At 40.4% G+C, this 26546-nt stretch overlaps 4 protein-coding genes across 6 annotated transcripts in view; 2 read left to right on the top strand and 2 right to left on the bottom strand.

Moving 5' to 3' along the window:
• Positions 1-2306, top strand: part of itga10 (integrin, alpha 10) — a 31921-nt gene extending 29615 nt beyond the window's left edge. For both annotated transcript variants that reach the window (XM_030392448.1, XM_030392449.1), the window contains 7 exons: positions 387-471; positions 613-726; positions 803-910; positions 995-1108; positions 1207-1302; positions 1388-1501; positions 1591-2306. In XM_030392448.1, coding sequence (XP_030248308.1) covers positions 387-471; positions 613-726; positions 803-910; positions 995-1108; positions 1207-1302; positions 1388-1501; positions 1591-1644 — 685 coding nt within the window. In that variant the 3' untranslated portion in view covers positions 1645-2306. The remainder of the gene's footprint in view (positions 1-386; positions 472-612; positions 727-802; positions 911-994; positions 1109-1206; positions 1303-1387; positions 1502-1590) is intronic.
• On the bottom strand, positions 2173-8717 carry polr3c (polymerase (RNA) III (DNA directed) polypeptide C). The gene is made up of 13 exons (XM_030392450.1): positions 8584-8717; positions 5627-5773; positions 5165-5429; positions 4766-5076; positions 4530-4634; positions 4252-4425; positions 4110-4161; positions 3945-4005; positions 3717-3867; positions 3075-3176; positions 2921-2970; positions 2652-2801; positions 2173-2570 (listed from the first exon to the last, which is right to left on the bottom strand). The coding sequence occupies exons 2-13, from the start codon at positions 5771-5773 to the stop codon at positions 2492-2494; spliced, it is 1647 nt and encodes a 548-aa protein (XP_030248310.1). The 5' UTR covers positions 8584-8717; the 3' UTR covers positions 2173-2491.
• A 6-nt stretch (positions 8718-8723) lies between these two features.
• rnf115a (ring finger protein 115a) lies at positions 8724-18182 on the top strand. Its single transcript, XM_030392455.1, has 9 exons — positions 8724-8894; positions 11818-11876; positions 12105-12159; positions 12303-12583; positions 12767-12835; positions 13890-13962; positions 14138-14231; positions 15090-15205; positions 17048-18182. Exons 1-9 carry the CDS (start codon positions 8739-8741, stop codon positions 17165-17167), a joined length of 1023 nt encoding a protein of 340 aa, XP_030248315.1. The 5' UTR covers positions 8724-8738; the 3' UTR covers positions 17168-18182.
• A 42-nt stretch (positions 18183-18224) lies between these two features.
• gba1 (glucosylceramidase beta 1) lies at positions 18225-26291 on the bottom strand. Of its 2 annotated transcripts, none has more exons than XM_030393190.1 (12): positions 26105-26291; positions 25877-25957; positions 24694-24885; positions 24463-24609; positions 23037-23170; positions 22763-22935; positions 22577-22666; positions 22340-22487; positions 20871-21095; positions 20254-20417; positions 20038-20154; positions 18225-19578 (listed from the first exon to the last, which is right to left on the bottom strand). In XM_030393190.1, the coding sequence occupies exons 2-12, from the start codon at positions 25950-25952 to the stop codon at positions 19473-19475; spliced, it is 1572 nt and encodes a 523-aa protein (XP_030249050.1). In that variant the 5' UTR covers positions 25953-25957; positions 26105-26291; the 3' UTR covers positions 18225-19472. The 2 variants fall into 2 exon arrangements, with proteins under 2 accessions (XP_030249050.1, XP_030249049.1); XM_030393189.1 differs by having other exon boundaries at positions 26128-26291.
• Positions 26292-26546: the final 255 nt, after the last annotated feature.

Below are 26546 nucleotides of genomic sequence, written 5' to 3'. Positions count from 1 at the left end.
GCACTGTGAAGAGGCAAGAGTACAATAAGGAGTAACCTTGTTAAATGAGTGAGACCGTGGTGACTACAGCGACAGGCTTTTGTTTCCGCTCTCTTTTCGTGCACTGATCAGCTTACCTGAACAGCCAATCAAAGGGATTCCTGCAACTGACGGCCTGGTTTGTCAGAGCCTCTCTTCGCTCTTAAGAAAATGAATACTGCAGCTGTCACCATGGCCAGACTTGCAATTTTATTTTTTTATTTTCTTTCAAACAGGATCAAAACAAGTGTCTCTTGCCATTAACTATTATACATATTACTCCTGTATAAGGTCCCATTGGGCAAACTAAAAGGGACACTTTGGATACATTGTGTATTCATGTGCTTCTTTCTTGTTTTTCTGTGCAGTGACTCTAATTTGAACCGATATGAGGTCCACCCTACTCGTACAGTATCAGAGGCAATTGGACCAGAGTTCTACACGCACCTCAGGGTAAATCTATGGCCCACATGCTCTGTTTTGTAAACCCCTGACTTTAAGTTTTTGTATTGCTCCCAGTAAATAACATAAATGTCAGTCTAAAAAAAAAACAATACATGGCAAAATCTGAGCATTTTGTGTTTGTGTTTGTAGCTGCAGAACCTTGGCTGCTACTCTGTGAGTAATCTGCAGCTCAGGCTACATCTGCCCTCTGTAGCTGCGGGAGACAGAGTCTTTATGACTGTCACAGAGGTCTTTTCATACAACGTGAGTGCTGCTGCCGCGTGAGTGTTTTTATGTCTCCCTTTTAGATCATAGCTGACATGTTTAAATTGTCCTGTAGGCCACAGGAGTGAACTGCAGATATGTGTCCCATCTGGCCATGCTGAAGGACAGACAGAGAGATGTCCGCCCCCTTCATCCTGAAGACATGATGCAGAATGACGTACTGGTGAGGCCCCTGGTGGCACAGCAGCTACTGAACACTGTGCAGCGTCAGTACACATATTAACATGCTGTTTGTTTGTGTGTTAAGAACTGCAGCAGGTCATGGTGCACCGAGGTCGTCTGTGAAGTCGAGCAGCTTCTGAGAGGGCAGGCCGCAGTCATTCGTGTCAGCCGAAGAGTTCATGATGATTTTTTCAGAAAAGTGAGACACACAGCTACACAAAATGCTCATTTCAGCCCTTTTTATCTGTCCAGTGACTCAAACACTGATCATCATCACCTCTGCGATTCTTCTTGTAGGCCAAATATAAGTCAGTGAGGATAATAGGCGCCTATCAACTCGCAGCTCAGGAGACAAACCTCATCACACTTGGCACAGGAACAGTCTGGAGGGAGGTAAGAAGACTGTAGTGAGGTTGAGCAGCAGAATAGGAATGGCTTTTACTTTCTCTTATCCCTCCCTTCATCTGGTTTTCTTTAGACTGTACTGGAGGTGCTAAAGGGCCGAGCTATTCCCATTTCGCTGTGGATTCTGATTGGCAGCATCATTGGAGGCTTGCTGCTTCTGGCCCTTATCATTTTCATACTATGGAAGGTATGTTCATGTTGCAGTTGCCTTCACATTTCTTCTGGGAAATGAATGTTTACAGAGAGTGTATTAATCTCTTTCTCACTTCCTGTCAGCTGGGATTCTTCACACGCAAACAGAGAGGAGAGGATGAGAACCATGAGGACTGAGCCAAACTTTTACAGTCATGATGACAACAGTCATTTGCCATGACGACTACGAGGTGCAGAGTTAGTCCTGGGCTGCGGTCAAATAGTCAAAAACCTTCTGTCCTGTCTTTTCCTCAACGCTTTTTCTTGACCTCAAGGGAAAGTGAGGGTCAAGGAAAGATGTGAAGGAAGACTGATAAGGAAAGAGAAAGGAATTGTGGTCCAGCATTGCTGTGTTTCCTTTCCTAAAGGATGGTCCAGTGTATCATATGCTAAATGAGACGAGAAAGGAAGCATTGAAGCACCTTTTCTTAGCCAGCTCTTACTATTGCTGCCACTTATTTCAGGTTAATTTCACTCAGTCAGGAAGCTTCTTAAAAAAGACTATTTGACTGCAGCCCTGGGATTTGACTCGACACACAGAGTCAACAGGGACCTCCAGGACCAAAGAGAGCATTTGAGGGTCCAACAGAAATGCACTACCCACTATTTCCAGGGTCGGGAGCACTTATGTAAATAACCTTTTTCTAATTAAGGAAAAAAACAAAGTGTATTAAACCACAATGCTTTTATTTAATATACAGATTTCTTTATGGTTTTACATTTCCAACAATCACTTTGTCCAGTGTTTGTCTTACAGGTTTGTGTTTGTTCTTTAATGAAATTAAAACTGTTGAAAAGAAGTACTCTTGTGCTCAGTTTATTCATTTACTGATTTATGCAATAACAATAAGCATATCTATTTCAGGTTTTATATCACTCTCAACTGAAACAATCTAGTCATATAAACTATAAAAACAGCCATACTGGACAGCATTCATACATGAAAAGTAAAGGCAAAACTACGATGTGTGAGTTGTAGTAAATCTCAGCTTGTTACAGTAGAGTTGATGTATGATTCTAGTAGGAAGATGGTTTCATCCACCTGGTTCTCTGCTGAATCTAACCTGCAGGGGAAAAGAATAATAGTGAGAATAGGAAAACAAATGCATCAAAAAGGAAAGCGTAGTTTTGTTTGTGCCGCATACTTGTTGATATGAAGCCGTAAGGACTCCAGCTGTTGCTTTTCAGGAGCGGTGATCATCTCCTCAACCTCGGTCAGCTGCTCAGGCTCGGCCCCACTGGCCTGCAGAGATGCTAGAATGGCCTCGATTCGCTGGGATTTCTCCAGCAGACGTCTGTCAGTCAAGCAGAAAACTAATCAACGACTGATCTGTGACAGTGTGTGAATCAGACAAAAGTGGAACGTGAAATTATCTGGCGCGCAAGAACAGAGAGGCAGAAAACCTGAACTCACTTGCTCTCTTTGCTCTCAAACAGCCGTCGTTCTATGAGGTTGGCTACTGTCTGCATGGAGACGAGACATTAGTCACAGCAAAAGCAGCATAAAAGACCAGAAAAACATGTCATTAGTGATCTTCTACAATCCAAAGCTCTTTTTCTTTTTTTACCTTGTAGCAGTTTTGAAGCAGCATTCGTGCAGTTGGGAGTTGGTTGACAGTGTAAAGATAGAAGGTACGGGAGGGAGCGTAGTCGGGAGTCTTTGGGATTTCCTGCAGAATACAAAAATAGAAGGAGTAGGTAGATTAAAGAACAACAAATGTGGATGCTCCTTCCAATTTGATGACTCATATAATCTAAATGTGCCTTTTGCAGAGGTCATTATCAGTGAAACTGCAAAATGGTCACTTTTATTAAATTGTTGCATCACTGCCCACAGAATAAAAAGATGAGGCCGCGATGCTTGAGGGTCCACTTTTAAAAACACCTCATTGACTTATCTTTAAAAAGTGTGCCAAATAATTTACAAAGTAGGTTTTTGGATCAGATATTTTTGGATTACTCCTACTCTCTAAGCAGCAGAAAATTGGTCTAAAGAGACTTGAAACTTGCTTTGTATATTTAAATTCATCACAGCGATCAGCATGTCCTCTTATGTTTGTCAAAGTTACAAATTATTTCTGGCAACAGCTTCGAGCAGAGGACTGTTTTAGAAGCTCTTCATTCAATCAGGTTTTAGAGTTCAAAGGTTCAGAGTTGGGTAATATCTTAATACATGCAAAGAGATGAATTCTGAAAGCATCTTTCTGTACCTGCAGCTGGACCAGGTTCTGTGAAAGCAGTGTGTACAACATGTCTTTAGCCTCTTTGGCTGGGATCATGGCAAAATCCTCCACCTGCTTCTGCTCCAGGTGACGTTTCCTGAGAAGCAGACGGAAGATGCGCGCGGACCGGGATCCAAATCTGATGAATGAAAATGTATGATTGTCGCTGATTGGACAACAACTTGTATACGCACATTTAAAATCACACACACTCACCTCTCCTGTACAACAGACTCAAGCGTGGCCCGAGCCAGATTGGCCAGAGCTCTGTGCAGATCTATGAGGTGAGTTAAGAAAAGCATCCACATCTCGTTTCATGAATTAAAAAGCTAAACAGTGTGTTGGTTTTCAACAAAAAAACCTCTCAATGGAAAAGGATACTGACTACGTACATCCCTCCTCCACTTTCCCCAGCCTTCCCCACAAACTCCATCTACGGAAAAGAAAAGAAAATTAGATCAAAAGAAATCTTGTAGATAAAAATAAATAGAGGAAAATGTGACGTGTCTTGCAGAGGTCATACTGGGTCATCAACCAGTAGCGTGAGATACTGGTCCAAGATGGGTCTGGCAATGTTGTAACTACTTGGGAGGGACCTGAAGATCTCATTGGCTGAGAGGGGCTTTGTGCAGGTGGCCGTTGGCGACGTCGTCACCTCACTCATCCTCAACATCGTCCTCACTATTTCACTGCTGGTCTGAGTTATTGAGACGAAATATAAAAAGACGATCCTTCAAATCATAAACAACCAATGACTATTCCTTACATAATATATTTTATGCATCCATGTGTGAGTCTGACCTGGTCCAGTTTGTTGGCCACAGCACTGATGATGGCCTGGTCTCTGAAGTGGAGATGGAACCTCTCAAAGTTCACCTGCCAGTAAATCCCCTCATCACCATGTGTCTGAGCAGAACACACAGACATAGAGAGATGGAAGGTCATACAAAAGATAATATGTCACATGTAAGAGACAGGGAGTTTTAAAAGTGCAGCAAATATGTTAGAGGCCTAACTAACAGGCTCCAAACACCTACCTCTGAATCTATTTTAGCCCTCTTTGCACTCCTTTGGTCCTCTCCGTCCTCATTGGATAGTCTGCGTTTGCCTTTCCCTATGAGTGTCACGTGAGGCACTCTGTAACAGTCTGGGAAGCTCTCTGGTGTGGGCAGGGTGGTGCTCACGGGGGCAGCAGGAGTACCAGGGGTTGCAGGGGTAGCTGGAGTAGCCGAAGCAGCACCGTTTTTTGTTGCTGCTGCCGCCATCGGAGGGCATCGCTGTAGAAAATGAGTCTCCACCAGTTTGGAGAAGGCGGAAGACACTTCACTGTAATCCATGCTGCGACCCTCTAGAAACAACAGCAAATACAAACATGCCTTCACAAAACAGTGGGAGACACAGAGGTTGCTGATTGGTAAAGACACCGTGATACTGACCCTCCATGTTCTGCGTGAGGCGGTCGGCCACTGTCTTAACCGTGCTGCTCATTGTCATGTCCCCTCTCTGTAGTAACTCCTCTATGATCAGCTCTCCGGTGTCACCGTACAGGGTTTTGGCGGTGTAGATGTAGCGCGGGTATCGCAGAATCCGCAGAATCCGATCGCAGCTGGTCCGATATTCTGTGGGGCTCCCAGGTCCTTTACGACCTGAGCTGAACACACAGACGCCATGCTGCACGAGCACACACAGGGACTTCTTCACCTACATTGAGACAGGAATAGGGAGGGGAGGGGACCTTTAGCATCACGAAAACCGTTGCAAACCCACAAAAAATAGTCAAATTATGGCATAAATAAACTCCTGGAAAATGCTGAGAAGCAGTATATTTACTGCTAAATACATAATGTATTATAATATTTCAAAGGCAGAAGTAGAGACAGTAAGTGCAGGAGTGGTACCAGGTCTATTGAGATGCCAGTCTCATGAAGGAGGGTTCTCAAATTCTGTGCTCCACTTCTGATCAGGTGTCTTCCAACTTTCTCCACCACTTCTCCAAAGTGCTCCCGCAGCAGGAGACCACACAGACGCACCTCCTGGGCAGTCATCTGCAGACACAAACACAAAGATGAAGAAAGATCTCACATCAAGGCTCACTACAAGCTTCCCAACAACCTATATTAACCACCTGTATCATCACAACTCTGTGTGCTTTAATATACTGTAGAAACAGCCGATTCTAACAAAGCACTAAATAAAACAGTTCAACATAGTCTGCCAACTAACGGTTCAGTGAATACTAGGATTTACAAAACACACTCATCATTAGGGGTGGTGAAAAAAGTCGATTATTGATTAATCGCGATTATGATATTGACGATTATGATTCAATTATTACATTTCCAAAAATCGATTTAAAAGAAAAATAAAACATCTTTTTTTTTTTTTTTTTTTTTTTTTTTAAATAGTAATACAAACTGGAGTCCTCCTCTTACTGGCTTCCGCTACATGGTCCACAGTCTGGAGCCAATATATGTTATTCCATCGCGGAGCTTTTTCACACTTAAATCGATTCCAAATCTTTACAAGGAGACAAACCTTTCCGTGCAAGAGTCCCTCAACTCTGCTCACAGGGTAGCAATAACGTGTGATGCCTGGACATCCAGAGCTACAGTCTCATATGTGACCGTTACAGCTCATTATGTCAGCAGTTAATGGAAGCTAATGTCCTACGTACTTCAGACGAAAGCTATGGATGAAAGCCACACAAGCGCAAATATGTGTGAGTTTCTGGCAGACGAGTGGGGAATAGAGAAACACGCCCTGGTTCTCGCCCTGGTTCTCGTCACCAACAATGCTTCTAACATGAGTCCGGCTGCTGAGCTTGGCAGCCTTCTTTTAACAGTGAAAGACTACATTTAACACAAATTAAAAAATAATAATTTTGATATAACAGTTACACTATACAATATTGAAGGTGCTGTGAGGTGTTACTCAAAAGATAAGTAAAATAATTCAGCAGCTGACTGATGTTAAATGGAAGATCAATAATCGTTAATAACTGAAAATCGAATCGATAATCGTTAATAATCGAAAATCGATTTGTAATCGAATCGAGACTTCAATTATCGGAATCGAATGGAATCGGGAAATTGGGCCGATTAACCACCCCTACTCATCATGCGCTGCAAATATTAGCAAAACACAAACTGTCATGATTGCAAGTATTTAGATAGCTGCCTTTTATATTATATGTGAAATACATTGTGTTCACCTGCTATGTGTTCCTATATAAGAAACAGAAATTAAGAATTTGCATGTTATTACTGGATATTGCAAAAACAAATAGAGAGATCATCTGTCACTTAATGCTTTCTCAAGTCAACTCAAACTTTATTTTGGACTCATTTGGGGGTCAACAGCACACATTAGTTTGCTTCTTCATTGAGAGTTTTTCATTTTCTTTTGATAGAAGGTGTTATTAATAATATTCATGATTAACAATGGCTCTGTTTTATTCCCAGTGAGCCATGACAGTGAACCTGCATGAATGGCACAGGGATCCTCAAACTGAAACCACTCATTGGAATTCAGACATAATTAAGTGAAACATTAAAATAATAATCATGTTATTATTTGGACATGTGCTTTACATCCATGTAGTAGAGACACGTAGAATCTACGTGGTTTAAGCTTTCAAAAAACATCTAAGACACAGAAAAAGGCTCTTCATCTGTCTTTTACTTAGCAACAATGATGATTATAATTTTCATAACTGATTCAACAAACAACCATTCATGATCTCAATGAGATTTCTTGAGTAAATAAAGCTTAACAGTAACATTTGTTGGGTTTGACAGACTCCAAGGTTATATCTTAAAATATCTTGTTTTGTCAAACCAACCGTCCAAAACCCCAAAAAATTCAGTTTACAACCGAACTGAAGCAAATCTTCACATTGGAGAAGCTTGAACAAAATGTTTTGGCACATTTTGGAGCTTGACCTACATTAAAAGAACTGACTAGCCTCTGGTGTTCTGATTTGGTCTATTTTTATGTCAATGTCTTTAAGAACTTTGTGAATGTGTAAAACTAAATCAATTCAGTCTTCTTTAAAGATGCACTATGTAGTTTTGGCAAATACATTTTAATCAGAAGAGAAATATCTCAATTTACATTTTTTTCTAATGCCTAAACAAACTAAATAAACAACCTCTCTTTGTTTTCATGACTGAATTGAAAAAAAAACTGACCTTAAAGGACCACACAATTTCATACTGTTTTAATTTGTTCATATTTGGCGGACCCCGACACCATTCTGGCATCCAATGGTGTTTTGGGGACCTCTTTTTCCTCTGAGAACAGCTTGTTTATTCAGTTACAGAAGAAAACATTTCTCAATTGGTATTACGACCTCATTAATATTTTAAATATTTCAATTCTGAGTATTAACTTTTCCAAAACTACATAGTGTTCCCTTTAAGACATCAACAATGGTTCAGAGACTTGTTTGGGATGACAAACTTGAACGTCTACAGAGATTAACTTCTTACTGCCCAGTTGGATGTAGGTAATCTCAAATGCAGGAATAAATCTTACCAACATGGGTTCAATCATGACTAACAACGACTTATATTTTGTGATGAAGTGTGTTTACAGGTACAATGCTAAAATGCTGAAATTTGCTGTGTTGTGCAGTGTAGATATATAAATGTTAGTTCACAACATCCACAGACACGATATTAACAGAAGGCCACACACGCTTGTTTAAAAAGTAAGCTTATTTCGATGTTGCAAAGCTAAAAGTGAACCTTGTTATCACCGGACAGGTACAACTCAACAGCTAGCTAAATGCTAACGTTTACACCTGAGCAGTATATCGCCAGAGACGTCACCTTCTTCTCTGTTTTTCACTCACCTTTCCTAGAGTGAAGTTTCTGGCCAGAGGTGTTCCTTGCTGTTAAGCATCTCAGAGATGCGCAACTAAACACATGTGGCCTCTCGTTGTCAACACATGAACACTTCCGCTCTTTGGCTTGGCTCGCTTGGATTTGCCCAGCGGTGCCGCGGTGCATGCCGGGCTGGAGGCGGACAGCTGTCTTCAGTTTGTGGAGGACCGACGTCAGTGTTTGTGCTGCTGGTCTGGGGAAGATGGCGGAGGCTGCGGCTGTTCCACCGCATCGGTTTTTCTGTCACTGTTGTAAAGGAGAAGTGAACCCCAAACTCCCGGTAAGGCAGATGTTTTTCTTTCTTTATCTATCGTACTCTCTTCTATAAAATATTCAGTTGACAAGTCAACCTTTCTCTGAAATACCGTTTGTTTCGCTTGCTCGCTACAGCTCAACACTAGCTAGCCTGTTAGCAGTTAGCGGCGTTTGTTGTTGTTAACTCTCTAAATAAACTCGTGACACTCGCAAATGTCTTGTCCAAAACCAGACAGCAAAAGCAAATGACGATAGGTTTTGTTAGGCTGGCATGTTTGAGACAGTTTTGTCAAACCATAGTGTTTGACGCTTTGCTTTACAGCTTGGGGATATTGTGTTTTGCACAAAACAACAGAAACAGCTGAGACAGGAAGGTCTGTGCTACTACCATGTCATTTCATTGAATAAACCGTGCTAACATTAGTTGTCTGATGGTTGGTTATTTTTGTTTTCAGTTTTTGTTTCTGGTTAAACATAGTATTGGCAGGAAGAGTTGGGGAATCACAGGAACACAAACATTTAGTTTTTAGTTTCAGTTTTAAAAGTCGAACGTGAGTTAAACCATGACATGACCCACTTTTTTTTTACTAGACTTTAACTCACCTCAGCGTGTAATAAACGTGTATTTTCTACATCTTAGACAGTTGTTAGGATTTTCAAATTGCCAGTTTATCAGGTACACCTAGCTAATACTAATCCAGTATAATACAACAGCACTGTGCTAAATCCTTGGTTCGTAAAGGTTATAGGTTAATGTTTTTGTTGAAAGAGGTGTTAATTCAAATTGTTTGTCATTTTGGAAGCTGTAGTTTGTAGTGCTGCCAATTAATACTGCATTAAACCGAGTAGAGTTGAATAATTGATGGAGTAATAGATTAGTTGATCAATAGAAAATTATTCACTTACAGTTTGGATAACCAACTTGTTGTGTAAGTCCATATTTAAGCAGAAATTTTAAAAGCATTTGTAGTTGCAGCATCTTTAATTAGAACCCGACTGATACGTCGGTCACTCAATATTATTGGCTGATATTGGCCTGGTATGGTATCGGTGTACATGGTGTCCAATATGTGCCGATATAAAAACGTTCTTTTTACAGAATATGATGCAGGAGAAGAATCTTAGAGTGATTTATAAATATTACATTCCCAGTGAAGTCTATTGTTTCAGTGCCCTGATGTCATTTTGGACAAGAAAGTTTATTTTTAAACTGTAAAACGATATGTCTCATTACGTCTGAATTTTAACGTAAGTGTTTGATAATCAGATTCAAGGTATCATTGCAAAAAATGTATGTTTTATGTACATATTAGCCTATATGTATGTAAGAATTTTGGCAGATAAATAAACATTGTAATTGTTTCTTCTACCTAAATATCGGTAATCAGTAAACATCAGCCCTTAGCGCCCGGTAATGGTCAGACTCGATCTTAAATGTAAGGAGTTGCTGGTCCTACGATTGTAAACTTATTATCAACGGACAATACAAGCTATTTACAGGTTTCATATTGTATTTAAGGAATCTGTGATGGCATTTTGACTTTTAATTAAATCATAAAATGGTTTAGTAACTGGAAATGAAAACAGTGAAAACATCTCATTATCAGGATTGATATAAATTATGTGGACAAAATATACCTAATACACTGGCAACAGAGTGTGTATAGCATTGTCTCTTGGCTAGGAGCAGTCATTGTGTCATTAAGTCAGTCCACCAGATTATCTTGTCAGCTGAATCCTTTTTTTATGGTATGGTTCACAGTAATTCAAGCCTGCTCTGTCACTGACTCTAATCTAGCACGCTTGTCTCAGACACACTCAGACCTGTGGCATGTCTTCTTCACTGAGCTAACTGACTGCAACACCCAGGGTTATGTCACCCCACACTACTACAGTCTATCCCAGGGACCATCTCTCATTCATATATCTATTGATACACAGATGTGAAAATCTTTGAATAAGAAAATGACTCACAACTCACTCAAAGACTTTTTGCTTACTGCAGGGTTTCTCAACCAACTGTGACCATCACGCTGGTTTTAGATTCCTGAATTTATTTTTGTAAACTAAGCTAAAAGAGGGTATTAATTTGTCATGTGAGTTTGAACATTGCTCTTTATTTGTACTGAGCTATGATAGGAATATATTATGTCATAGAAAAATCTATGTTTTTGACCTACTTTTCATCAACATGTTATAAATTAAGCATACCACTCTAATCTGTATATTAAATGACCCCACTTCACTCCTGATTCCATAGTTGACAAACATATGATCCAGCCGTATAAACTGGCTGTAGCGCCTTCCTCATTCTGTTGAGGTGGTTTCTAAAGCACTGCACACTTAAGGTGTGGTTGGCAGACCAGCTCTACCTCCTGGGCTACATTCATAAAACACTGGCCTCATAGAAATTTGAATGATATGATCCTCACAAAGACATTGTGTGTTTTGTTGTTTAACAAACCAGTCAGCATTGTGTCTGACATTTTTTTTTTATGATTATCTTTAATGGCTCTTTAATAGAAGAATATAGAAGAATATTTTCTAGATATTTATACATCACAATAACATCAAACACCTTATTACTTTCAGAAAGTCAGACTGTTGTTTAATATGTTTAATAGTTGCATCATTTCAACACAGAATGATTTCAGTAAAGTGGATCTTAAACAATCAGTCTAGAAAATTCTATGTCTATGATGCCTTTTGATAATATAATCCAATTAATAATTTCACAGATTTTATAAATAGAAATGCCAAAGATTTGTTTTGCCTCTTGCTGCTTTTTTTTGCTTTTTATCATTGTTAGCTGAATATATTTTGGGTTGTAGACTGCTGGTCAGATAAAGGACGACATTTGGATGTGTCACCGTGGCTTCTTCTACACTACACTTCTACACTTGAATACGCAGATTTCCTAATATACCATATGTGATGACTCTTTCCAGGAATACATCTGTCCAAGATGTGATTCAGGGTTCATCGAGGAAGTAACAGAAGACTCCAGGTAAGAGACATATTAATCTACCTCACGTCTCCACAGAACGTTAGCATTAGTCTGGAATGAAAGCTGTCCGACGTTTTCTCTTGCTTGTGTTCAAGATCACACATGTTGCAGTGTCAGATTGTGGTCTCACCTTCCAGTTTTGTTCCAGACTAGCATGTGTCCTGTATAGTGTTCATTAGATATTTCTAATATTGTGTCTTTTGTCCCCTTGTGCGCATTTTCCCTCAGTCTCCTAGAGGGTGGCGCTAATGGGATAGATGACACAGCCACACACTTTGCAGAGGTACGAGCTGCTCTGAGAGATTTTGGGGAGCAAAAGAGGATTGACTGGATTCATTTATGACTTTTGATAAAATTTTGTCTTCTCTCTTCTCTCACTTTTCTGTTGTTCCCCTCCTTCATTTTTGTATTGCTCCCTCCCTGAAGCTATGGCACCTGTTGTTACTGGAGCGGCCATTTACAGACGGCGACACACCCGACTCAGAACCTCGGCTCCCCGGAGGCCGCTTGGGGGGTCTCAGTGACCTGGGGGGTTTGGGAGGAGGACCAATCGGGGGGTCAGTCCCAGCAGGCCTAGGGGGACCTATGGGGGGTCTACTAGGAGCTGGGGACCACTGGGGACCGGGACGCCCCCCTCGCCTGCACAGCCAGAGGAGATACCGGTCCAGAGGCAGCAGTAGGCCAGACCGCTCACCTGCTGTGGAGGGGTGAGTAACTGACCAACTCAACTTCCACCTCCTCTGTCTTCCTTGCTGTCCTCTTGGCTCTTTTCTCTGCTTTGCATACTCCCGTGAATAATAAAGACGGCGCTATTTATGCTCGTACCAACCTAAGTGTTCTTATTTTTGACAGTGACATTAACTGTTTTGTATTTTCCCTCTGTGTCACAGAATTGTACAACAGTTTCTTACCGGCCTCTTTGCCAACTCCGGAGTCCCTGGCTCACCTCCACTCTCATGGTAAGATGACACTACAGCAGCGTCACAGCGTTTGATGTGCCCCGTGGAATGTGGGGTTCATTGCTATTTGTCATCCAATTTTATTGTCTCTAAAAGAGCTGGATGACATATCATATCAGTGTCATATCGTTATATTATTTGTGATATGAGCTATATAACCTCTTGGACATATTTTGGATCTTGTTATATGATGATATAACATAAGCGTTGTCTTTTCAAGGTTTTAAAGGCCGTATTACAGTAAAGTGATGTCATTTACCAAACTCTTCTACTTGTTCTAATACTTTTCCTTACCTACTTAGTCATTACATGCATATTACTGATGATTATTTATCAAAAATGTAATTGTGTTATTATTTTGAGAATGTAAAACTAGTCATCCTAACAATAATTTCTCAGTTATTGATTTATGAAGTGTTTCTGAGGAGATTTCAAAATATATAGATATATACTGTGATACAGCTTTAAAATATCGTAATATTATTTTAAGGGCATATCATCCAGCTTTTATATGTAGCCACATATCCATGTAAATGTAGCAAAAATGTTGGCCTCTAATTTTGAGAAAATTGGCAAAAGAAAAATGCAGATGACAGCTTGTTTGCATTCACTACTGTTATGTGATCATGAGCAATTGGTTCACTGGACAGCACCAATTCTCCTGTCAGAAAACTATAATACCATGTCAGAAGTAAGGGATGTAAAAGAGAACACCAGTCAAACCTCAAACAGCAACAAAAAACAACATAGAAAACGCAATGTGAGAAAGGTTACGTAGGTTTAGTGCAATGAGGCGAATGTTAAACCTGCCTTTTACTTCTTTTTTCTTCTGTTTTGGAGCAGAAACAGTTTTATGTTCGTTTAGTCAGAAAATATTTAAAAAATAAGTTTTCAACTCCTTTAAGACACAGCAACTATTTTTCTAAAAATGCAAAAACCATCCAACCAACTAAAAACATTCTAATTTTGAAATTTTCAATCAACCTTTTCTGATGTGTTTCGTCAAAATGTGCATGAAAATACATTGATGAGAACACTTTTTTGTCACTCTCAGGACAGGGATGCTGCACTCTAATCCTGGGGATTACGCTTGGGGACAGGGAGGGTTAGACGCCGTGATAACACAGGTAAACCAAGATAGAACCTGATAGAACTGCTCTCTAACTTTACATAACCTTTTTTTGATTTCTCTGAAGTTTACGTGTGTGTGTGTGTGTGTGTGTGTGTGTGTGTGTGTGTGTGTGTGTGTGTGTGTGTGTGTGTGTGTGTGTGTGTGTGTGTGTGTGGTGTGTCTGTGTGTAGTTACTAGGTCAGCTGGAGAACACAGGACCCCCTCCAGCAGAGAAAGAGAAGATCTCTTCTCTCCCAACTGTCAATATCTCTCAGGAACAAGCAGGTCAGTTACTCCTTGTTTCCACATTACCTCATGTGATCTCTCTATGTTTCTCTTGACATGTCCCTGAAGTACAAATTGCAATATTGCTCAGGGGCACATTGAAGCTATTAGTCTGATCCTCTGTATGAAATTACTGTATTTAGACAATCAGCTACTGTAAGTACACACCTTGAGTCAGACCAGCTATCGGTGAATCTGTTACCAAGTACTTAGTATCTACTGGCTTGATTTTAAAGTAGTGATTTAAACAAATCTGTTATTGTATAAGCACGTGCTCACTTGTTTAGAAGTTACTGCAGCCCTGAGATGCAGCATGAAAAACACTTGTTTATATGCATTTGCTGCCTGCCAAAAAGAGATTGTGCAACTATGTTTGTTTAGGACGAAATGCCCGTTAACCTTCAGAAAACCAGAAATTTGTTGTGTGGATTACTTTCAGGTGACGTGTTTCTGCTCATCAGTCTTTCACATCCCTGTTTTTCTTCTAAGTCCTCTTGCGGATCTGTTCTTCTTGACTTCCTCTTCTGTGTGCACTGTCCTATTTTGCCACTCAGCTGTAACTGTGTGGTTAGTTATGCAGCCCAGCTTTTGCAGGGCTGCTGAAAGGCCACAAATGACGATCTGTGTGCCCTTATTCAATTTATTTTGGTTTTAATGTTTTTAATCATTAGTTAAAATCATGCTTGGTAGCTTGTCTAAAATGTTTAACTACCCCACTAACGCAATTTGGGACTAATGATCGGATTCACATCCCCTCTTCAAATGTAGCAGGTCATTATCAAGGGGATTAACTAGACACAACAAGATATTAATAGAAACATAATGGTAGAAATCCTATTTCCATCTTCTCTCCTGCAGACTGCTGTATGGAATGTCCGGTTTGCAAAGAGGACTTCGCAGTGGGAGAGCCAGTCAGACAGCTACCCTGTAACCACTTCTTTCACTCAGACTGTATAGTACCATGGCTGGAAATGGTGAGTCACAGCAAAGAAGGTTGAACTATGTAGAATAAACTCATGAAATTGATACTTCATGACATTTGGCACTGTAGATGAGATATCACCAGCCATGAATGTATCATCACCTGAATGAAATTTGAACACATGCTTTAGTTACCTGGTACTCAACACTGAAACATCTGGGCAGAGGATTACACCACAGGAGTGTACATCAGATTGTTTCACCTGCTCTATGCTTCGGCTGAGCAAAGCACCACTTGTTTATAAGACTGTTTGCCCTAGTTCTATTTTTGAAAAGTTTAATGCATCTGCTCAACTGCTTACCTATTTTAGCGGGTTAAAATCAACACTGACACCTTTGATGTTACCATTTGTCCTTCGGCCAGCAGTCATGTTATCATGATGAGGGACCAATTTATTAGGTTGAGAAGTGACAAAATGATTTAATCATAAGAAAATTATGTCAGTTATGAGTTGTCAACTCATTTACTGTTATATTGTAATAGATCTGTAGTTCTCTCGCTTGTGGGGTAGGAAGAGGTGTAACTGTGGATGTATTCTACATTTTTATTATTGTCAACAAATCATGAAGCTATGAAAAAAAAATGCGTACATCTGTCCAAAATCATCTGTCTGTGACACTGAAGACATACATCTTTAATAATGCTTCACAAATATGTATTATTAAAAATGATGCAAACAGGAATAAATGGTGCATTTTAGGGGGATTCATTTGGTGTACTAGGGTGCCAGCTGTGGCTCAGGAGACAGAGCAAGCTGACCACAAGTTGTCGACTTGGTGGTCTGATCCCCGGTTCCTTCGGTGGAAATGTCGAAGTGTTCTTGGACAAAAAACTGGACCCTAAGTTGCTCGTGTGTGTGTGTGTGTGTGTGTGTGTGTGTGTGTGTGTGTGTGTGTGTGTGTGTGTGTGTGTGTGAGAATGACAGGCTTATTGTAAAGTGATTTGTCTGTTAAAGAGAGCAGCTTTGTAAAAAGACAATCTGGTTGAAAAGTGGCAAAGTGGGTAGTATATGCAAATGAACAGCAAACCTCCAAGCTGAATGTAGTCTATGCTTCCTGCTCATTTTCTGGCATCATCTGGTGGACTTTTGCTGCTTCTAGGGCTGTTTATTAAGAGGCTTGTCTCATTCAACTTGGATCAAACTGTAGAAATAGGCTGCTGATCAAATACAAACTAAGATTATGTTGCTGCACTGCCTATTTCTCACCTTAAATGTTCTCAAAAACATTTTCTAATGTACTGTTAAGCTATTTTCTTTGCTGTTTTGAAACAGACAAACCAGAACCAAGCACACGTTTTCTTTCTTTTTAAGAAAGTGGAAACAGCACAGCCATTGTATCAGTGTTTTGTGCTCTTGTAGCATCAATTTGAAACATTTGTATCTTTCTGCTGCATAAACAGCAACATTTTCTATCTGTCACATACTTCTTTAAGATAGAAAAGTGCTATATAAGTGCAGTCAAGTGACCATTGAGTGTTTGCCATGTACGTTGGGTTGACAGGGAAACAATGAAGGAGCATGTTATCCAGTGGCTGACTGTTGGGATCTTAAGTTTTTGGACAGCAGTGGGAGAAGAAAATCTGTATCAGGCTTTGACTGCACTGGAAACTAAATATTAAATGCTAAATGCAAGATTATCCAACATTTACCCAGACTGAAGTTGCCCTGCTCCATCAGTCATTTCACATGAGATGTATTTGAGTGACCAGACAGAAAGATCACAGCAGTACAAGACAATGAACAGCCAGGGCAGCATGTGAAATCCAACTAAAATGCACTAGTTAAAACTGCCCAAAGCTAATGTTATCTTTATTCTGCTCTGTGGCCACACAGCATGACACATGTCCAGTGTGTAGGAAGAGTTTGAACGGAGAAGACAGCAGCAGCCAGCCCCCGTCAGAGTCCCCCTCCCTCTCCATGGACCCCCGCACACAGGAGAGATGGTCCTTCTGAGACACCCACCTGTGTCATCCCTTTGGTTCTCCTCGCCTACATCCAACAACACACCGAGAAGATGAAAAACGCTTCTCACTTTTCCACTTTTCCATCTCTGTTGCAGTCATAATCATCTCGGTCTGATATTTTTTTTTTTGTATTTTTATTTTCTATTTTAATGCCTTTTCTCCTCAACCATGTATGCAGAAACCCGTACAGACGTCTTAACAGTCACTCGAGGTCTGCAAGATCTCTCTTCTTTTTTTCTTTTTTTTTTTGCCTAATGACAAACCAGCCTCGATTGATGATGATCAAGCCCATGTCTTCTCCATTTCCACCCCTCAAGCAAACTCCTTCCCCAACTTTCTTGAAATGCACTGCTGCGCTACACTATTGTGAGGAAATGCCAGACTTTATATCATACACCATTCCCTTGTTACTCATCTGAAAAATTAGCTAGATCCTGCAACTGAGCCCTGGTTACTTTCACTCTTGGCATTTACAGGGACTGGACCTGGCAACATGAACACCTACAGTATACCCCTGCAACAAATGTTATGTTTATGAAGGGTGTAACATTTAATTTTTCTTTTTCTTGAGACTGTCAGGAAGACCATGATTGGACTCTGGGTCGCGCCACAAATGGAAGCTGTGACATTGAATGAAAGCAAGAGACTGTAATGCAGCTGAAAAAATTAAATGTCATACCAGTAAGGGAATGAAATAAAAAAATTACGGAGCTCGGCCCATTATGAAATGCTTTGGATTTAAAAATACTCCTCCTGGTGTATATATTATAAACAGATGGCATCCCTCTGTCATTTTATTCCTTTGTTAATGTCTTTTGTTTCACATTTTTATCACTTTTGTTTTTGATGTAAATAATTTTAGTCCGACAACTTATGGTTTGCAAAGGAAAAAAAAAACATTGAGAATGGAGACACAAATGTGAAATATCTGGTTATCAAACTGTATATTATATATATGAAAAAAAAATGTCTATGATGTATTAATAAATTGACAAAAAAACTGTCCAAGGTGTCATTTTATATCCCCAAAGACATTAGACTTGATGTGAGTTTTTTCAAAATAATATACGCTTTATTTAAAATTGAATAGTAACACAGCAGAAGACATTTACAAACTCTGTACATTTATATAATTTTCATCAGATGTGTCATGCGAGGACACTTAAAGCATCTTGTTAGCTGGAAATCAAGGCACCAGTTACACTTGAGCACAGGCCATTCTGGTGAATTAATACATTAATTGCTTTCAGGTACCATTACTGACAGAAGTGACATGTTCAAAACACTTTTCAGGATTTTTGGAAGAAATCAAAGGAGTTGAGGTTAATTTAAGTGACCGATGAAATCACTAAAGCTCAGCTGATTTAAAAAAAACAAAACGTTCCAACATGAAACATTTTGTTGTGACTTTGAGGCGAAGACAAAATATCTGTGATGTGATTTTGGTGAAACAATTATGTGGCTGAATCCAAATGTCCTCCGTCTGGACTTCAGTCTTACCTACTGTGATGTGTTCACTGTCATCAGGTAAAGCCAGCGAGGGCACAGACTGCAAGGGTATATAAGCTGCTGATAGACTGGCCATAGGAGTACAATTGTGAAATGCATTTTGATTATCTGTAAGAGGATTCAGTTGAATAATTTCTGACCTACATGAGTCAAGTAATATTTTCATAAAATGACAAACATTCATAGTTTTTTTGCTTTTCAGTCGGCGATTGGAAAACTACAATTTGACGTCCATCTTGCAATGAATTGTGGGTAATTATGTCAGTGAAGTCTGGTGAAATCTGCACTGCAAGAGGAGTCTGGAAGTCTGCAGAAAAGTCTGGTTGAGGGCCCTTGTGGACTGGATAAATTGTGGGTTTTGACAGCCCTTGCTGGGCGTTGTGCTGTCGGACTGCGCAAAAACATTTTCTGACTGGGAAAATTCAAGTGAATGTCCTCTCAAGTTTTAAAGAAGTCAGATAGTAAACTTTGGTACACCTGTCGCTTCGTTGTTGCCATATGACACTGAAACATGGCAGACAGAAGTAAACATTCAGTCGATGGTAAGACACTTTTACCAAATTCATGGATTGTAAAGTCATTGTATCGTTTCCTTTGTGTTCAGATGAACACACTAGAGTCGGAAAGAACGACTTTTCAACTGGAGAAATGGAACCATCTAAAGAGCATTTGAATGCAGCATCAGCACTTAAAATCTGTGGAAATGCACCTGCAAAGCCTGTGAGTCTGTAAGGGGACTGAAGTCTGGACATTTGGATTCGGCCTACATAAACCTGCATTAATGATCAGTGTGTGTTCCAAGCAAGTGTGAGGAACGAATGAGCCGGAGCGGTGCAGGGGATGTAGCCCACAGCGGGATCCCACACTTCAAACTGGATCACCGATGACGACCTTTGAAACACAAACACACGGCTCAGTAGACTGAACTTCCTGTCATTTGCACATAAAAACACTAGAATTGCCGCCTCAATGCACCAGTCGAGTTGTTCACCCTGAGCTGTAGCTTTGAATGTTGTCCAGAACATTTTTCACAGAACATTGTGATGTTACAGTGAAATTGACCTTTGACCTTCTGGACATGAACTGTCATAACCACATCATTTTATAATATAAGACATTTGTGAAAGAAAATAGTCATAATTAACAAATGAATTGTTGAGAAATGGCCAAAAAAATTGTGTTCTGTAATGTCACACTGATCTTGAGCTTTGACCACCAAAGTCTAGTCCAAGTCCAGTTGGACATATGGGCCAAATTTGAAGAAATTCCCTCAAGACAGACAAATAAACAGACAACCCCAAAACACAGCTGTTGCCAGCGTGCAGGCATAAAAAAACACTTTTCACATACCTGTTGAGTATGATGAGCACGGCTGAGCCATCTGGCCTGATGAAGGCAGAGTATTCAAGCTCTGTTTTCTGACTGGAGGACACACCCACTCTCTGAGACCCCTCCCACAGGAACTTGCTGTGTAAAAAAAAAAAAAAAAAAAGGTGATTTGTGTTGATCTCGTTAGACTGCCTCCTTGTAATGATGGAACAGGTGAAATATGTCGTTCAGTGATACCTGAAGTGGGCCATGCTATAGAAGGTCGGCTGCTTGTAGAAGACGTCGCGCTTTGCATCCACTATAACAGGGCTATCTACAAAGTTTTTAACCCAGTTCGGTCCTCCAGTCTGGTCCAACGCCAGGTTCCAGTCCGTCCAACCGACCACGTAATGATTTAAGTCCTGCCATGAAGAGAAAACACCCACAGTTTAGCATCGAGTCTGTGCTTTGTAGTAAGAGGTGTTGTTTTGTTTAAATGAATCCATTGGACTGCTGCCTGGTGTTGTGTTGAAATGTCACAAGGGCAGCACATCTACATAAACAAATCCTGATCCTCCTGATTCTCAAGATGTCTAGAGCCTGAATGCACCCATGCAAAATGGATAGAATGGAGGGAGTCCAATTTCCTTTGAGAGAGAGTGAAGAAAGAAGAAACAAAACACCAGTTCCAGCTTGCTCCGATGGCCTGCAGGCAGTTTGTTTGGAGTGTGCAGCAGACTGCAACATGTAAACCTAAAGTGCAACATCGAGGGAGGTGATACAGCCTTCATGAACAGCTCACAGCCTGTCAAATCTGTTGTGGTGGATTTGACTGAACAAGCACAAACCTCATGCAAAAGCCGAGATGATCTTACCTCGATAATGTCATGTGTGTACTGTTCAGCCCTGCGCCAGCTTCCCAGCGTCACCCCTCTGTCCAGTGGGGTAAAGCCGGAGCAGGCCTCAGTGCCAAACAGGTAATAGTCTGGGTAGAGATGATGGGTGACTCCCAGGCTCAGCTCAGCTGGGACGAGGCCGTCCAGATACCAGTGAACTGCCACGCCGTGAATGTACTTTCCTGCATGAATATCACTCAGGACCTGGAGCAACAAGGGGGGGAATAAAGACTCGAGTCAAAAGTGAGTTTCCACATTAAATGCACCTAGAAAGGGCTCCAATTTTCAATACAATGTAAAGTTGTTGTTATTGTAATAATGATCGAGTTCCTGAGTCCTGCTACATCCTCAGCAGCATTGTATTTTCAACCCTGATTACAAAAAAGTTGTGTTGTTTTTGCCTGCTGCAGGAATCAAGTTTAGCAAGTGTTTATCTACACAAAAACATAAAGTTTAACAATTGAAAGTAGACTTTTGTTTTTTAAAAAAAGTTGTGCACAATGTCCCAACCTTTTTGGCTTATGGTTTTAAAAAGTCTTAAAGGAGACACATTGTGGTCTTCAAGTTCATAATCTTATTTTGGGTTACTGCTAAAATAGACACATCAGTGTTTTTGTGGATGACGACTTTGATCTAACTTTCAGACCTTTAACATGCACACAAACCTATATAAAACACAGAAGGACAAAAACGCAAAAGAATTTTAGGTCTCGTTTGAATGTAATGTACAATAGTCTTTCCTCATGCCTGCTGTTAACATTATTTAAAAATTGTCATCCACATCAGACGTAAAGAAAACAGTCAATACTGCCAGCTACTGTAGCAGGTCAGCTCACTGTCGTAGTCCTAATCTACCAGTGTCAATTTGATCAATAACTTGAATTAACTTATCATTTTTATTGATAATCTATCTATACATATTATGCTGCTCCTCATGGTCCAGGTCACATTTATAAAATTGATTTTTTATTATAAGAAATTATGGTGATATGCTGCGGGGTAGTACTGAAAAATGTAATATAATAATAATAAATAATTCTGGGCCATATTGTTCTCACTGGTCTTCCATCATATGTTTATACTATGGTCATTATGACTGTGAAACTTGTATTAAATTGTATTCTATGCGGTCATAAAAAGGTCTTAAAATGTTGTACATTTAACACGGTGAAGCTGCTTGCATTGTTTAGGAGACTCACAAAGAAAAACAATAACCCGTCTCAGCTAATACAGGAGAAAAATGCTTTCCTTGGAGTTGACTCCCGGTTGATACATGGGCAGTTTTAGTGTTTTATTGTGTTTTTTGTGTTATGCATTATATTAGGAGCTCATGTTAAGATCTCTTGTACTGATTTACTCCTGATGTCCTGTCTGCAGCACCAGCGTAGCCTCAGGTAGAACAAACTTCACCTTGACTTGTCCCACTAGCTCTCTGTCCTTAGACTCACCACTTTAGCCCAGTGAGGCAGCAGCAGGCGGTTGTCATCCAGTATGAGTACGTGTGTGTGTGGATGTGAAGAGGCGTGCAGGGCAGGGCCCAGGTCCAGAGCCACCCAGTCCCTCTGCTCCTCAGGAGTGAAGCCCAGAGCCTGAAAACTGCAGCGAGACAAACGATGCTTCTCAGTCTGTTGTGATAGTTACGACTCGTGACGATGGTTTATTCTGTGCAATGTGTGAGGAGGGACCTGTAGTTCGTCATCTGTCCTGCAGAGGGCTCATTCCCTGTGGTCAGTGCCCAGAAGGTCAAGTTATATTTAGCGTATTCCTCAAGGAACCTGAGAGGAAAGAAAAAAATGACCACCTGAATAAGCTTCCTGTGTACCAAACATTACCAACGTGTGATATCCCATTCATTTAATGCTCCACGTCACCTGATATAATACTGAGCCCATGTTTTATGTTCCTTTCCCCCGGGCTGGCCCTTTAGGGAGCCCTTTCCTGTGAGTGCACCGTTTGTTTTCATCCAGGCGGGGGCACTCCAAGCACTGGCCAGCAGAGACAGAGGGTGAGGAGAGAGGGCCTGAGCCCGCTGCAGGAGAGGAATCTGAGAGGAAGAAGAGGAGGAGGAGGAGGAGGAGGAGGAGAGGTTAGAGGGATGGCGTAATGGGCATATGTATGTGTGTTGGCAGAAGACGAGAGACAGACCTTCATGTTCATGTCCTCGGGGGCCAGAGTGAAATTGTCCAGGTTGTAGTCTCCAGGCGTGTCGGCGTAGGTGTACAGACGGGTGGAGAAGTCACAGCTGGCCATGGGCACACGCACCACACTGTAGCCGATACCTGACAGAGACAGAACATTGATACCAACTAAGGCCGGGCGATGATTCAAAATGATCATTTAGAGAGCTGTAAAGGACATTATTGACATGATTCAATTTGAGCATCGGTACCTATAACGCATGGTTTCTGTTGTGGTCAAATTCTGTAACATTTTACTTTTACCCCCTTAATTTGCATTTATTAGCAGCATAAAAACATAAATGGTTTATAACAAGTCGTAAGCAGACATAATTGTTTATTAATGCATTTGTCAACAACTACAATTCCTCCTGTAGGCACCTGTAAGTGGCTGCTGGTGTATAAAACAGATAATAAATGAAAATATATTCAAACAGACTTGTAATGAAATGAACGATGTCTTCATGGTTATAACTGTTGCCAGAAAGTGTATGTTTATACATCTGCTTGCAACAATTCTTTGTTATTAACCATTGATCAAATGGTTCTATGGAAGTTCAAGTAAAGTTTTATCTAGGATAAGTTACAGTTTTTGTTTTAAAAAATAGATTCATCATATCGTCGTCTTGTTGTTGTTCCGAGATTATCAGAATTTATGTTGCCCCAGGATCATCAGTGAAACTGACCAAATCTTGCTGTTGTGACATCATATATTTGCAACTTGTTGTCTCTGGAACAGCATAGTTTCCAGGACCATCATTTCAACTTCACTTCACTCTGAGGAAACTGTATCTGGGGCAAGCCGCTACGGTTGGGTGAGTTACGTATAAGACTCTTAATCAGGAAAGTTGGATAAAACCCAGCTTGGAATATATTAAAATACAGTTCACTTATCATTTTCTGTCTGCTTTCTGTAACCGTTTGGTCAGGCTTAGGCTATATAAATACTTTGAGAAAAACATTGTTTGGGATTAAATTAGACCCTTTTGCAACAGTAACCACATGTTTGAAAGGATAACTTCTCCAATGTGTCTTTTCCCCGCCGAGTCACTAAACTGTGACATTACATACATCTTAGAAAATATCCTTATCAGCCCAGCCTCGATAACAGCATGTAGGATTGAAGCTGGAAGATGGGGATGCTGCTGCTGCTGTTGCTGCAGATTCTCTTAATGTGGGAAACAAAATAACCTGCACATATAGACACCTCTCACAGTATGTGTGAAATTTATTTTTCATTGTGTGAGAGTTGGACAACCGTTGCTATGCGAAGAAACAACATCAAAAATAGACAAACGAGCACAATAAACATGTTCCTTTTTGTGGATATTTCTGGAATATATGGTCATATTATATCATGCCTCTCTGATACACTGCACTGCTGCTTGGTGTACCTTCAGGGGAGAAGTACTGTCGGAGCAGCTGGTCCTGAGCACCAGCAGAAAGAGACAGGATGTTGATGGCTGCTGCGTCCGTCATGGCTCCACCGAATCCCCTGATCTTCTGGTACTTCTGGTTGCGAGCGAGAGTCAACTTGAGGCCTGAAAGAGACACATTAACTAAAGAGAGGCTCTGCACCCACTCCAACGTCACAGACACCTCAGTGACAGGCCCACATCGCTCACCTGCTCCGGTGCTGTTCACCTGGACCTGACTCTGAGCTGCCTCCAGTCTGCTGCCGGCCATGCTGGTCAGGTAGGAGGAGTACTGGCCCAGAGGAGGCAAAGTGATGGAGCCGACGCTGTCACAGTATGTTGAGTTACACTCACACACCACCGAGTCGTGGCCAAAGTTTCTGGCGACACATTTCTGGCTTCCTGGAAGGAGAAGACATCAAAGAGACGTGATTTTTATTTTTATTTGTGACGTTAGTGCTGCAACTGAAGATTATTTTCATCATCTACAAGTCTGCTAATTACTTTCACTAGTATTAGTTTATATGAAAAAAAAAAACTGCTCAGAACTCAATGTGACCTCTTCAATTAGAGTCTTCTGTCCAACCAACAGTCCAAATCCAAAGACTCTTCATTTACTGTCATAACGACAAAGACAAGCAGCAAATCCTCACATTTAAGAAGGTAGAACCAGCAAATATTTTTACATTTTTGCTTGAAAAATTACTGAAAAAGGGACTCCTGCAATCAAAACCTTTTATAGTACAAAAGTACTTCCGCAACAATTCAGAGATAACAAATACTGTACTTTTTAAACTATATTCATTTGACAACAAAAGTAACTACTTATTTTGAAGATTAAGTTCAATGATACAAATATGACGCAAAAATAGATTATGATCAAATAGATGAAACTTTATTGATCCCTCAGCTGCCAAGCCGACAAATTACATACTAAAGGAGTAAAACCACCGTTACCAGCTGAAACATTAAAATAATTGACACATTAATGCATCAATAATTCTGCACAATGAGTACTTTTATTTTTGGTATTTAAAGTATATTTTGATGCAAATGTTTGTGTACTTTTACTTAAGTAAATGTTTAAATGCATGAGTACTTCTACTTTTCCTCCTTCTACCTACCTCTCTACAGAACCTGTGACTTTTTCCACCATAAAGTAATTAAAATTAACTCAACTCTGACCTTCAGCAGCAGTAAACATTAACCCACAAACATCACCAACACCAGTGATGGCACAACTGTTTTACAGCACAGTGAGAACTTTTACTTTTCATACTTTTCATAAGTTAATTCTACTTATTACTGTTTAATACTTATATTTAGGTCTTTTGAACACAGGACTTTACTTGCAGTGGAGTATTTTGTGGTATTAGTACTTTAACTTAAGGACCTGAGTGCTTCTTCTGTGGTGTCACTTCCGCTGTGAGGAACATGAGTGCCAACAGTATTGACGACAACAACGCCATTTTATCTAAAAACAAAGAATAGCATCATTAGTTCACAGGGTTTAAAGTTCAGATACGATCACAGTATAATAATAAAATACAAGCTGACTCCACTGCTCCTTACATTTAGCTCACACACACACACACACATTTTACTGTCATTTCATTCACACCTCTTCAGGAGAGATGATCTGACCTGAGAGGATCCCGACACACACTCTGTCATGTCCTGCGGGCTGGTTCAGATATTTACACTGCACCGTCACCTCCACTGGGTCCACTCTGCCATAACAAGCCTGAGTCTGACTGGGCGAGCAAACATGACTTTCAGCCAGTCATGTGACTCTATGATCCGTCACGTGATTAAATGTGCGATCCTCTTACCAGCAGCCAGGTGGTGCTGTTTTACCATTCAGTCATTTTATAATGTTTTTATACATTTACAGAGCATTTAACTCAACTGAACAGCATGAAGAAATATCACTATGGAGTATGTTTGAGCAAAATTATAAAATAGATCTATAAAAGATAATACATACACCTCTCATGTGTGGGTTTAAGACAAGGTTTGTCCCTTTTCTGCAACATTTTCCTGTCAATTAGTCAAATGCACAT

Source organism: Sparus aurata, chromosome 17 (genome assembly GCF_900880675.1).
Source record: "Sparus aurata chromosome 17, fSpaAur1.1, whole genome shotgun sequence".
Classification (NCBI taxonomy): Eukaryota; Metazoa; Chordata; class Actinopteri; order Spariformes; family Sparidae; genus Sparus; species Sparus aurata.
This window is presented reverse-complemented; position numbering and strand designations above follow the sequence as displayed.

Excerpts from the sequence above, each read along its gene's own strand:
- polr3c (XM_030392450.1), bottom strand. The coding sequence starts at position 5,773 with ATGACTGCCCAGGAGGTGCGTCTGTGTGGTCTCCTGCTGCGGGAGCAC. Across the intron at positions 5,430-5,626 it reads CTGGCATCTCAATAGACCTG|GTGAAGAAGTCCCTGTGTGT; the intron begins GTACCACTCCTG and ends GTCTCAATGTAG. Across the intron at positions 2,971-3,074 it reads TGCTTCAAAACTGCTACAAG|ACAGTAGCCAACCTCATAGA; the intron begins GTAAAAAAAGAA and ends GTCTCCATGCAG.
- rnf115a (XM_030392455.1), top strand. The coding sequence starts at position 8,739 with ATGCCGGGCTGGAGGCGGACAGCTGTCTTCAGTTTGTGGAGGACCGAC. Across the intron at positions 12,160-12,302 it reads CAGCCACACACTTTGCAGAG|CTATGGCACCTGTTGTTACT; the intron begins GTACGAGCTGCT and ends CCCTCCCTGAAG. Across the intron at positions 12,836-13,889 it reads GGCTCACCTCCACTCTCATG|GACAGGGATGCTGCACTCTA; the intron begins GTAAGATGACAC and ends TGTCACTCTCAG.
- gba1 (XM_030393190.1), bottom strand. The coding sequence starts at position 25,952 with ATGGCGTTGTTGTCGTCAATACTGTTGGCACTCATGTTCCTCACAGCG. Across the intron at positions 24,886-25,876 it reads ACCACAGAAGAAGCACTCAG|GAAGCCAGAAATGTGTCGCC; the intron begins GTCCTTAAGTTA and ends TTCTCCTTCCAG. Across the intron at positions 24,610-24,693 it reads GGTGAACAGCACCGGAGCAG|GCCTCAAGTTGACTCTCGCT; the intron begins GTGAGCGATGTG and ends TGTCTCTTTCAG.